Source organism: Stegostoma tigrinum, chromosome 29, assembly GCF_030684315.1.
Source record: "Stegostoma tigrinum isolate sSteTig4 chromosome 29, sSteTig4.hap1, whole genome shotgun sequence".
NCBI lineage: Eukaryota > Metazoa > Chordata > Chondrichthyes > Orectolobiformes > Stegostomatidae > Stegostoma > Stegostoma tigrinum.
In genome coordinates, this window is record NC_081382.1 from 41,374,951 (window position 1) to 41,388,987 (window position 14,037).

Sequence of the window (14,037 nt, forward strand, 5' to 3'; positions counted from 1 at the left end):
TGTGTGTGTACATGTGTGTGTCTGTGTGTGTGTCTCTGTGTGAGTCTATGTGTGTGTGTGTGTCTGTGTGTATGTGTGTGCATTTTTGTGTGCGTGTGTGGGTCAGTGTGTATGTGTTTGTATGTGTGTGTATGCGTACGTGTGTATGTGTGCGTGTATGTGTGTGTGTATGTGTGTGTGAGTCTGTGTGTGTGTGTGTGCGTATGTGTGTGTGTATGTGTGTGTAAGTCTATGTGTGTGTGTATATATGTGTGTGTGTACTTGTGTGTGTATGTGTATGTGTGTCGGTGTGTGTATGTGTGTATATGTGTGCGTGCGTCTGTGTGTGTGAGCGTGTGTGTGGGTGGGTGTGTGAGTGCGTGTGTGTGTCTGTGACTTTGTGTGTGTGTGTGTCTGTGTGTGTCTGTGTCTGTGTGTGTATCAATGTCCATGTGTAGCCGACGTGTTGCGCTGCTTTTCCTGTCACATTTCTACATTACCGCCGTCCAGAGTGTATTTGAGAGCTTGGGGAGTGTTTTCCTGCCCTAGTTAAATAGTCCCAGGACAGGGCTGTACGTGAACAGAGAGAGAGAGAGAGTTTTCCTCCTGATGCACAGCCTGGACGTAGCTGAGAGATTCAGTACCCGCCGCCAGCCGGCTGAGTATTCAGCTGCCGCCCTGCTCCCTTTCCATTCGGCAGGGAGCTGGCGTTGAAGGCGAGTTTTGTCTGAGGGTGGGAGGGAGCTGGGGATTGGCAGGATTTGAATGACCTGCAGGTTCCAGATGGAAAGGAGCGAGTGAGAGGGGCTGAGGAGGCAGGAGGCTGTTCTCTCTCCCTGAGCCCGCTGCCTGCCTGACCCCCTCCTCCCTGCTGCAGGGCTGGGGGTGGGGGGAGACATGCCGACGATTTGGGATCTCAAACCCGTGCCAACTGCTCCAGGAAGCTGCAGGGGGGAGTTTGAGACTGTTACTGACCCTCGACAGTATGTTCTCACGGACCAGGAGATCCATTGAAGTCTCCACCTCCCCTCAGGGTCACAAAGGTTCCTCCTTCGTGTTTTAGATCCACACTCTCCTCAGCTCCCTCTCTCTCTGTACTCCTTCTGCTCTCTCTCTCTCTCTCTCTGTCTCTCTTTCCCTGCCTTCCTCTCTCGTGTGTCTCTGTCTGAAAGTCTACCTGGATCTCTGCTCTCCACCCTGCCACACACTCTATCACTCTATCATTCCCTATCATTCTCTCTGTATCTCTCCATCATTCTCTGTCTATCACTATCACTCCCTATCACTATCATTCTCTCTATCATCATTCTTTCTCTCACTTTCTCATTCTCTATCGCAATCGTTCTCTCCCTCCCTCCATCATTCTTTCGCTGTCCTCCTGTCATTACCATTCTCTCTGTTTCTCTCTGTCAATCTCTCTCATTCTCTGTATCAATCTCTTTCACAGCCATTCTGTTTCTACCATTCTCTCCTCTCTCCACCAACCTCTATCATTCTCTCTCTCCCTCCACCACTCTCTATCATTCCCTCCTTTCCTCCCCATCGTTCGCTCTCTCTACCATTCTCTCCTCTCTCTGCCTCCACCACTCTCTCTAACATTCTTTCCTTCTCTCTCCCCATCACTCTCTCTATCATTCTCTCTCTCCCTCCACCACTCCCTCTCTCGAACATTCTCTCCTCTCGCCTTCATTCTCTCTCTCTACCATTCTCTCTCACCCTCCACCACTCTCTCTAACATTCTGTCCTTCTCTCTCCCCATCACTCTCTCTAGCATTCTCTCTCCCTCCACCTCTCTCTCTCTCTCTAACATTCTCCCTCCCCATCATTGTCTATCTCTCTCTCTCTAGCATTCCCTCCACTCTCTCGCTCCGTCATTCTGTATTATTTTCTCCTTCTTTCTCCATCACACACTCTCTGTGTGTCTCTGTCCTTCTCCCTCCGTCCCTCCCTCTCTTTCTCTGTGCTGCGTCTAATACAGTTGTGTTGAGCTCCCGATGAGAGAGCACGTTCCCGTTTCACTCCGAATATGACGAATGGCCGGTGTTTAGGTGTGGATGAGATTCAGACAGACAGTGCGGAGCCCAGCACCCAGGTAAATGAGCCTGAGATTTTACACGCAAATCTGAAAGAGAGATTTTTGCCCAGGTGGTAAAGATTGCAACGATTTGAACATCCTGCCTGTGTTTTTGTTAACAATGCTTTATTAGTTTATTTTAAATTGTTGGAGGATCGGAAATCACGGCGAAGCAGCAGCTGAAGGGTTACCCCGAAACCGTGAGCAGTTTGCGGCTGTCGGTATTTCAGCCTGAAATTGACATCGATCAAATTTCATGCGCGAATTGACCTGGGAGAGTGCGTGTGTTCGCTGGGAGACTTGGCTTTTCGCTGGTATGTTTGCCCCTGCCTTCGGACAGGGTGTTGGAGTGACTGTATACTGTTGTATTTCCAGTCCAGCTCTGGGAAGGGCGACCTGAGACAGCATCCCCTCCGTTTCCCATTGTCACAGCTCTGATTGAATCTCTGCTTTAATTCACAAAATTGGGTCGAAACTCTGGAACTTGGGTTTTAGTGGCACCTGTCACAACCCCCTGGGGGGCCTAAAGCACTTTACAGCCAACCAAAGACCCACAACGTAGACACACAATAGAGCCCCCTGTGCGCACAGCAAGCTCCCACCAAAAAAACCCAGAGTGGGAAGCAGAGAATCCGTTCCTGTGGTATTGAGTGGGGTATAATTATTGGATGGACACCAGGGATAGCTGTTCTTCATCCCCTTCAACATGATGCCATGGGACCTTTCACATCCATCCGACAGGACAGAGCCTCATTATAAAGTCTCACCTGGAAGATAGACCCATCCTCGTGGCCTGGTAAAACGTTTGTGCCTCACTGCTTAAGGGACAAACTCATCGTTGCTTTTATTAGTCGGTCATTGAGGTTAGGAGTCAGGGTGGGTCATGTTGTGGCTGTACGGGACATTGGTTAGGTCATTATTAGAATACTGCGTTCAGTTCTGGTCACCTTGCTATCAGAAGGATATTGTGAAACTTGAAACGGTTCAGAAAAGATTTACAAGGATGTTGCCAGGTTCGGAGGGTTTGAGCTACAGGGAGAGGCTGAATAGACTGGGGCTATTTTCCCTGGAGCGTTGGGGGCTGAAGGGTGACCTTACAGAGATTTATAAAATCATGAGGGGCATGGGGACGGTATATAGATGAGATCTTTTCCCCAGGGTAGGGAGATCCCAACCAGGAGGGACATAGGTTTAAGGTAAGAGGGGAAAGATTTAAAAGTTGACCCGAGGGGCAACTTTTTCACACAGAGGGTGGTGCGTGCATGGAATGAGCTGCCAGAGGAAGTGGTGGAGGCTGGTACAACATTTAAAAGGCATCTGGATGGGGACATGGATAGGAAGGGGTTAGAGGGATTGGGGCCAAGTGCTGGCTATTGGGACTGGATTAATTTGGATTACCAAGTCAGCATGGACTGGTTGGGCTGAAGAGTCTGTTTCTGTGCTGTGCATCTCTATGATTCTATGACCATAGGGCTGCTGGACTATTAGAGAATCATTAAAACCATTGCAGTGCAGAAAGAGGCCACTCAGCTCACTGAGTCTGTGCTGACCCTCCAAAGAGTCTCCCACCCTATCCCTGTAACCCTGCGTTTCCCACGGCGAACTCACCTAGCCTGCACGTGTTTTGGATCGTGGATGGAAACCGGAGCACCTGGAGGAATTCCACACAGGCACGGGAAGACTGTACGTGGAGAGAAAGAGATGGGCGGCGGTGGTTTAGCCTGAGGGCCACCATGCTTCAGGTGAGGGGAGAGGTTGAGAAGGAGATCTCAGCCTGTTTGGGAACTGCACCCACACCGTTGCTATCAGATCACTGAGCTATTCATGGTGCAATAGTAGTGTCCCTGCCTCTGAGGCAGGTGACATCTATTCAGAGGTCTGTAATCCTATTATCTCTGAACAGGTCATTGGGAACATCTAAAAGATAAGCCGAACCCCCCTAGGGCAGTGCTGCAAGTCATCATGCCAGCCCTGGGCCTGTCAGATTGGATCTAGTCCCTCCTTTCCATGGAAGGGGACTTCATGCTCTGACTCAGAGGCGAGAGTACTACTCACTGAGTCACAGCTGACACTGCACCTGGGAGTGGGGAGTGGGCTGGATAGTGAGGTGTGCGCATTGGCAGGTTCTCCACAGCTTATTTTGTCAGGAGTTGAGAAAATCGTCAGTGAATAAAGGTGTTTATTGCAACAGAAACTGAGGGAAGATTTTTTAAAAAATCTCTGTAAAGACTAGAAATGGAATTCTGCGAACTACTTGATGGGAGTGAGAGGAGGATTAGTGTTAGGAGTTCACATGAATAAAGGATGAGTTTAACTACAGCTTCTGGTTTACACCAACTGTCTGTGGATCCAGTTCCTTGTGCCTGCTGGTCAAACACAGTATCTGGGAGCTCTATCACCACTCAGTAATAACCTTGACCCAGGGGCCGGTGAGGGAACATACCGTCCGGGACTCTCTCATGCAGCCACAGATACACCTGTCTGTTCCTTCAACCAAACAATCACTCATCACGATTACATTCACAACCTTCCACCTTCGAAACTGCCCTCCTCGTGCACTGCTCTCCTTGTGCACCTTCCTCCTTGTGCACTGCCCTCCACATGTACCTTCCTTCTCGTGCACCTTCCTCCTCGTGTACCTTCCTCCTCGTGCTCCTTACTCCTCGTGCACTGCCCTCCTCATGCACCTTCCTCCTCGTGCACTGCCCTCCTCGTGTACCTTCCTCTTCGTGCACGGCCCTCCTCGTGCACTGCCCTCCTCGTGCACCTTCCTCCTCGTGCACCTTCCTCCTCATGCACCTTCCTTCTCGTGCTCCTTCCTCCTCGTGCTCCTTCCTCCTTGTGCACCTTCCTCCTCGTGGTCCTTCCTCCTCGTGCACTGCCCTCCTCCTGCACTTTCATTCTCATGCACCTTCCTCCTCGTGCACTGCCCTTCTCATGCACTGCTCTCCTCATGCACCTTCCTTCTCGTGCACCTTCCTCCTCGTGCACCTTCCTCCTCATGCACCTTCCTTCTTGTGCTCCTTCCTCCTCGTGATCCTTCCTCCTCGTGCACCTTCCTCCTCGTGGTCCTTCCTCCTCGTGCACTGCCCTCCTCCTGCACTTTCATTCTCATGCACCTTCCTCCTCATGCACTGCCCTCCTCATGCACTGCTCTCCTCATGCACCTTTCTTCTTGTGCACCTTCCTCCTTGTGCACCTTCCTCCTCATGCACCTTCCTTCTCGTGCTCCTTCTTCCTCGTGCTCCTTCCTCCTCGTGCACTGCCCTCCTCATGCACTGCCCTCCTCGTGCTCCTTCCTTCTCGTGCTCCTTCCTCCTTGTGCTCCTTCCTCCTCGTGCTCCTTCCTCCTCGTGCACTGCCCTCCTCATGCACTGCCCTCTTCATGCACCTTCCTCCTCGTGCACCTTCCTCCTCGTGCACCTTCCTCCTTGTGCACTGCCCTCCTCGTGCCCCTCTGAGCGGTGAGAGCTGGTGCCTGGCACGAGCAGCAGTTGGGTTGGTGTTGCCATCCTAAGGACTGCAAACGGCACAAACCCGGAGGATAGACTAAGGTAGCTGTGGGCGACATGTTAAATCACTGTTCTCCATTGGTCCTAGTTGAACCTTCGCCTTTCACAAATACTAAGCGCAAACAGGAAGGAATGTTTTTTACTCACTTAGTGACCCTGTCAGCTGTTCATCCTATCGCTCCAGAATCTTTGCTGAATGATTGGCAATCCATTCTCTCCAGTTTGGAGCTTAAGCAATTTACAGCAAAAATCACTCTTAACCCAAAGAAAATTGCAGTCGGGCTCTTGTGGCGCAATGGTGGTGTCCCCACCTCTGGATCAGGAGGCCGGAGTTCAAGTTCCTCCCAAACCAGAGGTTTAGTCATAGCATCCTGGAACAGGTGGATCAGCAAATAACATCAAATTTACAGATCTGACCCAGAGGCTGTGACAGCGAGCACTGCACTCTAGAAATGCAATTTTCCACGTAGTCTCTAGCCTCCTCCTGTTTGTAATTGAAATGCAGCCCTATCACGCTCAGCAGTATTAAACTAAAAACAAAATTCTGTGGTGATGGAGGTGGGAAATAAAGCAGAAAATGCTGGAGAAACTCAGCAGACCGGACAGTATCAGTGGACGGAGTAAAGGGGTTTACGTTTTGAGAACAGTCTGACTCTTTCTTGGCAACTCTCAGCAGGGTACCCATAGAGTCACAGAGCCACACAATGTGAAAATTTTGATCTGATTGAGGCGTATAAGATTATTAAGGGATCGGACACTCTGGAGGCAGGAAGCATGTTTCCGCTGATGGGTGAATCCAGAACCAGAGGACACGGTTTAAAAATAAGGGGTAGGCCATTTAGAACAGAGTTGAGGAGAAACTTCTTCACCCAGAGAGTGGTGGATATATGGAATGCTCTGCCCCAGAAGGCAGTGGAGGCCAAGTCTCTGTATACTTTCAAGAAAGAGATGGATAGAGCTCTTAAAGATAGTGGAATCAAGGGTTATGGGGATAAGGCAGGAACATACTGATTGTGGATGATCAGCCATTATCATAATGAATGGTCGTGCTGGCTCGAAGGGCCGAATGGCCTACTCCAGCATCTATTGTCTATTGTCTATTGAAAACAGACCCTTCGGTCCATCCAGTCCATGCTGAATGTAATCCCAAGCTAAATTAGTCCCATCTGCCTGCTCCTGGCCCATATCCCTCCAAACCTTTCCTACTCATGTACTCATCCAAATGTCTGTTAAATGGGGTAGCACGGGTGGCTCAGTGGTTAGCGCTGTTGCCTCACAGTGCCAGGGGCCTGGGCTCGATTCCCGCCTCGGGCGACTGTCTGCGTGGAGTTTGCACATTCTCCCCGTGTCTGCGTGGGTTTCCTCCGGGTGCTCCGGTTACCTCCCACAGTCCAAAGATGTGCACATTAGTGTAGATTGGCCGTGCTAAATTGCTCGTAGTGTTCAGGGATGTGTAGATTAGGTGGGTTACAGGGGGATGGGTCTGAGTGGGATGCTCTGAGGTTCAGTGTGAACCTATTGCATCAAAAGGCCTGATTCCACACTGTAGGGATTCCATGAAATGTTGTAACTGTACCCACATCCAACACTTGCTCAGCAAGTCCATCACACAGCCAAGCCATTCTCTGTAAAAAACATTGTCCCTCATGCCTTTTTTAAATCTTTCTCTTCTTACCTCAAAAGTATGCCCCCAAGGTTTGAAATTCCCCACCCAAGGGAAATGGCACCTGTTATTTACCTTCTCTATAACCCTCATTATTTTATGAATCTCTCTAAGGTCAACTCTCATCCTCGCACTCTCCAGTGAAAAAAGCCCCAGCCTATCCAGTACCCTCCTCCCCCGCCCCCCTTATAACTCAAACCCTTCATTCCCAGCAACTTCCTGGTAAATCTCTTCTAGACTCTGAGTTAACAGGGTGTAGAGCTGGATGAACACAGCAGGCCGATCAGCATCAGAGGAGCAGGAAGAAGGGTTCAGGTCCGAAACGTCAACTTTCCTGCTCCTCTGATGCTGCTTGGCCTGCTGTGTTCATCCAGCTCTGCACCTTGTTATCTTGGATTCTCCAGCATTGGCAGTTCCTACTGCCTCATCTGGACTCCCTCCTGTTTAGCAACGTCCTTCCTCTACCAGGACACAGTGCTCCAGAAGAGGGTTCACCAACTCCTGTGCTCTCTGCCTCTTTCTCCTTGATTGCCTTTCTGCCACCCGTTCCCTGTCTTGCAGCACACCTTGAAGCTGAAGTGTGATCACATCCAGAAACCTACAATCCACAGCATTGAGATTTCTAAAACCCAGAGCCCCGATTGCAGAAAACAGAGTGCAAGCTGCTCAAATTGATTATGCTTTGATCTAGCAGGACTGTTGGGGAAATATTCACAAGTTCACGCTGTCCAACCCTGATTCTCTTCTTTTCATGATCTTCTAAGTTACTTCACGCAATTTTAAGCTCTCGCAGCGTGTTTGTTTCTCTCCCACTTTGTACAATACATCCTTATTCACACATTTCCACATTCCATCTTCCTATTCAACTCTCTTCCCTCTTGTTTCACAGCATTTCACAGAATTCCCAATGATTTCGCATTGCTCCTGAACATTTTGTAATGCCACCATGTTATATTATTTAACACCCTCTCATTCCACTCTATATATCAGACTATTCATTAATATCACAAACAATTCAGAAGACCAGCAAGAGGACATTCAGCCCCTTGACCTATTCTGCTATTGAGTTAGATCATGCCTGATCTGTACCTCAACTTCATCTACTGGCCTCGGTTCCTCAACTTCACCTACTGGCCTCGGTTCCTCAACTTCATCTACTGGTCTCGGTTCCTCAACTTCACCTACTGGTCTCGGTTCCTCAACTTCACCTACTGGTCTCGGTTCCTCAACTTCATCTACTGGCCTCGGTTCCTCAACTTCACCTACTGGCCTCGGTTCCTCAACTTCATCTACTGGCCTCGGTTACTCAACTTCACCTACTGGTCTCGGTTCCTCAACTTCATCTACTGGTCTCGGTTCCTCAACTTCACCTACTGGCCTCGGTTCCTCAACTTCATCTACTGGCCTCGGTTCCTCAACTTCACCTACTGGCCTCGGTTCCTCAACTTCATCTACTGGCCTCGGTTCCTCAACTTCACCTACTGGCCTCGGTTCCTCAACTTCATCTACTGGCCTTGGTTACTCAACTTCACCTACTGGTCTCGGTTCCTCTACTTCATCTACTGGCCTCGGTTCCTCAACTTCACCTACTGGCCTCGGTTCCTCAACTTCACCTACTGGCCTCGGTTCCTCAACTTCATCTACTGGCCTCGGTTCCTCAACTTCTACTGGTTTTCGTTCCCCACATTCATCAACTGGTCTTGGTACCTCAACTTCTACTGGTTTTCGTTCCCCACATTCATCTACTGGTCTTGGTGCTCAACAGCATCTGCTGGTCCTGATACCCAAACCCTTAATTTCTCATTTACAGGGAAGCAGTTGCGATGTAACTACTCCAGTACAGCGCAGGCCAAGGCTAATGCTCCGGGGACATGGGGTCAAACCCCATCCCATCCATTAGCTTCTGGAATTTAACTTCAATTTGTTAATAAACCTAGAATGTAAAGCCTGTAGCAACATAGTAACCGCCACTTTGACGTAAAAACCCAGCTGGGGAAGAAACCTGGCTAAGTGTGACATGAGACCCACCGCAAAGTGTTTGTCACTTAATTGTCCTCTGGGTGAGCAAGATGCACAGATTGGAATGGCAGTTAGGGACAGTGAATAAACGATGGCCAACAGCCACAACATATGAGAGAATATGGGAATAAAAATACCTTTATCTATCAAAATTCAACCGATCTCAATTTTGAAATTACCAGTCGATTCCCAGCCTCAATATCCTTTGGTGAAGGAGAATTCTGTACATTCCCTCCCCTTTGTTTTAAGAATTGCTTTCTGATTTTACCCTTGAACATGCTCGCTTTTTTTTTGGTGCTGTCTTTAACCAGCCCTGTTGCAGAGATAATATGACACACCTCTGGAGCAGATGGGACTCGAACCCAGACCTCCTAGCCCAGGCCTAGGGACACTACCACTGTACCACAAACATCCTGTGGCTTGACTTTTAAGGTTCTGATTCCTCATTCTGAATTCTACCACAATAAGGCAAATAGATTTTCTTGATTTATCCAATGAAATCTTGTAACATCTTAAACACCGTAACTTTAAGCCTCTTCACTCAACTGTAATACGAGCCTCATGTGTACAACCCACTCTTAGAATCTAACACTTGTAACTCACTGTTTCCAACACCCCCCTCACCATTTTTTCCTGATCTCCTCGTGGGTTTCAGTCCAATCTGGTTGAAAGATGAATAGAGGACACACATGACGCTGATGCTGCTCGGCCTGCTGTGTTCATCCAGCTCTACACCTTGTTATCTCAGATACTCCAGCATCTGCAGTTCCTACTATCTCTGAAGAGTGTTGTTTTGTGTGCAGGCAGATAGTGCCATACAAAGTGCCTCAGGGTAACAGAACAGAATGCAGACTACAGTGCTACAGATGCAGAGAAGGGGAGAGAGGGTGCACAGAGAGAGACAGAGAGAGAGAGGGTGCGATCAGAATTAACATTTGAGAGGTCCATTCAAAACTCTGATAACAGCCTGGCACTAGTTCACGGTAATTAATCAAGTAGCCAAAGATGTTCAGCTTGCTTGCAGTTTTCCGATCTTGCTTGCTTCCCTGCTGACGAAATCGATCAATAATATTTTCCATCTTTGCAACTCCACGGGGATATCATCATCGACAACAGCAAAATATGGATATGAAATTCCATCAGTCAAATCCCGAAACACACAAGCAGAACTTCAAAATCTTGTCAGCCTGAAATTAATCTTGTCGTGGGAATTCCCAAATATTAATCATCATTGCCTCCGCACACGAGGGAAGGGAAAGCATTGATGATTACAGCAACACCAGATATTTTTTCGCCATGAGCTATCTCACAAAGTAATCAGTGTCATGCACTTAGTACAACTTGAATTTTGTTGCAACTCTCCAGAGTTGCCCTGGAGTGCTGGAATTCAACATCCTCTTTCCTGTACTTCCGTAACCAATTTTCAGGCGTGAAATCATGCATACATTAAAATCAATTAGGACTTTTGTTATATTCCTGTGACCAAGGGTTCTTCTACGTATGGGCTGAAACGCATTTATATTCTCTGGAGTTTCATGGAACTAGAAGTGATCACCCCGCAGTATATAAAACCTGAAAGGTCTTGATGGGATGGATGGTTAGAGGTTGTTCTCTTAGAACTAGTACTTAGTATCATTCTCAGCATAAGGGGTCGATCATTTAGGACTGAGATGAAGAGAAACCTCTTCACTTGAAGTGTTGTGAATAATCCATCTCAGAAGGTGTGGATGTTCAGTTATGTTCAAGACTGAGATGGATAGATTTTTGGTTTGCAGGGAGTTGAGGAACATGGAGATGGTGTAAGGGGAAAGGTATGCTTCGGGTATACTGCAGCTCTATAAAACTCTGGTTAGACCACACTTGGAATGCTGTGTTCAGTTCTGGTTGCCTCATTACAGGAAAGAAGTGAAACCTTTAGAGCGGGTGCAGAGGAGATTTACCAGGATGCTGCCTGGACTGGAGGACAGGTTTTATGAGGAAAGGTTGAGGGAGCTAGGGCTTTTTTCATTGGAGTGAAGAAGGATGAGAGATGACTTGATAGAGTTGTACAAGATGATGAGACACATAGATAGAGTGGATAGTCAGAGACTTTCTCCTAGGGCAGAAATGACTATTACAAGGTGATTTTAAGGTGATTGGAAGAAGGTATAGGGGAGATGTCAGAGGTAGGTTCTTCACACAGAGAGTGGTGCGTGTGTGGAATACACTGCTGGCAGCGGTAATGGAATCAGGTACAGGAGGGACATGTAAGCGACTCTTGGATAGGCTCATGGAGAATAATAAAATGTCGGGTATGCAGGGTAGATTGATCAGAGTAGGATAATAGGTCAGCACAACATCATGGGCTGAAGGGCCTGTACACAGTGCTGTACTGTTCTATGTTCTATGTTGTATGTTCTAGAGGATCCACCACGATTGTGATGAGTGACAGAGCAGCCTGAAGGGCCAAATGGCCTCCCCTGTTTCTTGAGATTTCTGAATCCTTGTTCATTGGCCGGAGAAATAGAACTGTGTTGGAGGTGAGAAGCTGTGAGACAGAACCAGTAGGAATATGCCCAGATAAAGTTGGCACTGTTACACCAACGCAAACCTGATGGTTTTGGGAGCCCTAGCTTTATATCCTGTGAATGCACCACCACTCATGGACACCATGACACAGAATAACATGATCCTTGTGGTTACATCCAATTTCCAACATAGGAAGGGATTTTACTGTTCATGTTTCATTGCCACGGAGCGCAGTGGAGGCTGGGATGTTAAATGTCTTCAAGGCAGAGATTGATAATTTCGTGATCTTGCAAGGAATTAAGGGCTGTGGGCGGAGGGGGGGGTCAGTGGAGTTGAAATGCCCATCAGCCATGATTAAATGGCGGAGTGGACTTGATGGGCCGAATGGCTGTACTTCCAATCCTATGTCTTATGGTCATACGTTGCGCCTCCCATTTTGCACCCTCTAACGCTAAAGGCAACTCCCTCAATTGCTTTTTGCTCAAATCCTCAACCAACTTCCATCTAAAGCTACTTGCTGTCAGTTTCACTGTCAAAAATCACACCACACCATGTTATAGTCAAATCGCTTTATGTGAAATGACAAGCTTTTCGAGCGCTGTTCCTTCATCAGGTTCACCAAAAGCTTGTGATTTCAAATAAACCAGTTGGACTATAATCTCGTGTTGCGTGACTTCCGACTTTGTCCACCCCCAGCCCAACACTCAGCACCACCCCGTCAGTTTCACTGAGTAGTATGCTCATCACTACATAACAAGGTCACAGGTCTCAGTGTTCATTCCAACAGAATGACAAGGGAGCTCCTCATCATTGAAACGTCAGAACTAAGGGAAATACACATTGGCAGAGGGAGTGGGCACTGTCGGAGGGTCAGTGCTGAGGGAACGCTGCACTGTCGGAGGGTCAGTGCTGAGGGAGCGGGCACTGTTGGAGAGTCAGTGCTGAGGGAGCGGGCACTGTCGGAGGGTCAGCGCTGAGGGAGCGGGCACTGTCGGAGGGTCAGTGCTGAGGGAGTGGGCACTGTCAGAGGGTCAGCGCTGAGGGAGTGGGCACTGTCGGAGGGTCAGTGCTGAGGGAGTGGGCACTGTCGGAGGGTCAGTGCTGAGGGAGTGGGCACTGTTGGACGGTCAGTGCTGAGGGAGTGCCACACTGCCAGAGGGTCACTGCTGAGGGGGTGCTGTGCTGTCAGAGGTTCTGTGCTGAGGGGATGCTGTGCTGTCGGAGGGAGTGCTGAGGGAGCGCTTCACTGCTGGACAGTCAGTGCTGAGGGAGCGCCACACTCTTGGAGGGTCAGTGCTGAGGGGGTGCTGTGCTGTCGGAGGGTCAGTGCTGAGGGGGTGCTGTGCTGTCGGAGGGTCAGTGCTGAGGGGGTGCTGTGCTGTCGGAAGGTCAGTGCTGAGGGGGTGCTGTGCTGTCGGAGGGTCAGTGCTGAGGGGGTGCTGTGCTGTCGGAGGGTCAGTGCTGAGGGGGTGCTGTGCTGTCGGAGGGTCAGTGCTGAGGGGGTGCTGTGCTGTCGGAGGGTCAGTGCTGAGGGGGTGCTGCGTTGTCAGGATGGTCCCTGCCTGGGTAAGTTTTGAACTGAGGCTCCATGTGCTTCCTCAGGTGCGTCTCTGAGAGATCCCTCAGCTGACAATGTTACAAGTAGTGGCCCTTTTAGAAATGAGGCTGAACATGGTCCAGGAACAGTGAAAGCAGCTGGCCCTCCCTCCAACGTAAGTTTAACGGCCTATTTTTCAATTGGTAATTGGTTCAGAAATGTGGGGGATTTAGTCGTGGAGAATAACAGAGAAATCTGTTTGGAGGTGGGATATGTCTTTACTCAGTGGGAGACTCGCAATGCGAATATTTAATCACTCAATCAACATTGCTGATTTCGATTAATAATTCATTGCTGTATTGGTATTTGTGGGTCCCATTGGATGATAAAAACCAAACAGACAGGATCTGGGCTGTGACATAAAACTCACCCATCACCATCAGAAGCTTCCAGATATTGATCATCCCTTAATGGGCCCTCTGAGATGATCCAGCAATCAAATTCACGACCGGCTGCTTCATAAGACGATCGCTCCACACCTCAGGGAGGCACCTGGGGATGGATCACAGATCCTACTGATTCTGTAGTGCCCACATCCTGCGAAACAAATCAAACAATTTCAGAAACTGCCAGCTCTGTGTTTTTTTGTTTTAAATTTGCAGAGGAACACATGGCACGCGGTTCTCTGTGGGGTTTATCTTACATATTAACTTTCAGCAAGACAAGTGGCTATTCAGCAAAGCCG

General features: G+C 48.8%; 1 protein-coding gene across 1 annotated transcript in view; it reads left to right on the forward strand.

Annotated features, from left to right (window-relative positions):
• Positions 1-8,302: 8,302 nt before the first annotated feature.
• Positions 8,303-14,037, forward strand: part of LOC132206043 (fibrinogen C domain-containing protein 1-like) — a 29,789-nt gene continuing 24,054 nt past the window's right edge. Inside the window, exons 1-2 of the mRNA XM_059638305.1 lie at positions 8,303-9,053; positions 13,358-13,495. Coding sequence (XP_059494288.1) covers positions 8,303-9,053; positions 13,358-13,495 — 889 coding nt within the window. The remainder of the gene's footprint in view (positions 9,054-13,357; positions 13,496-14,037) is intronic.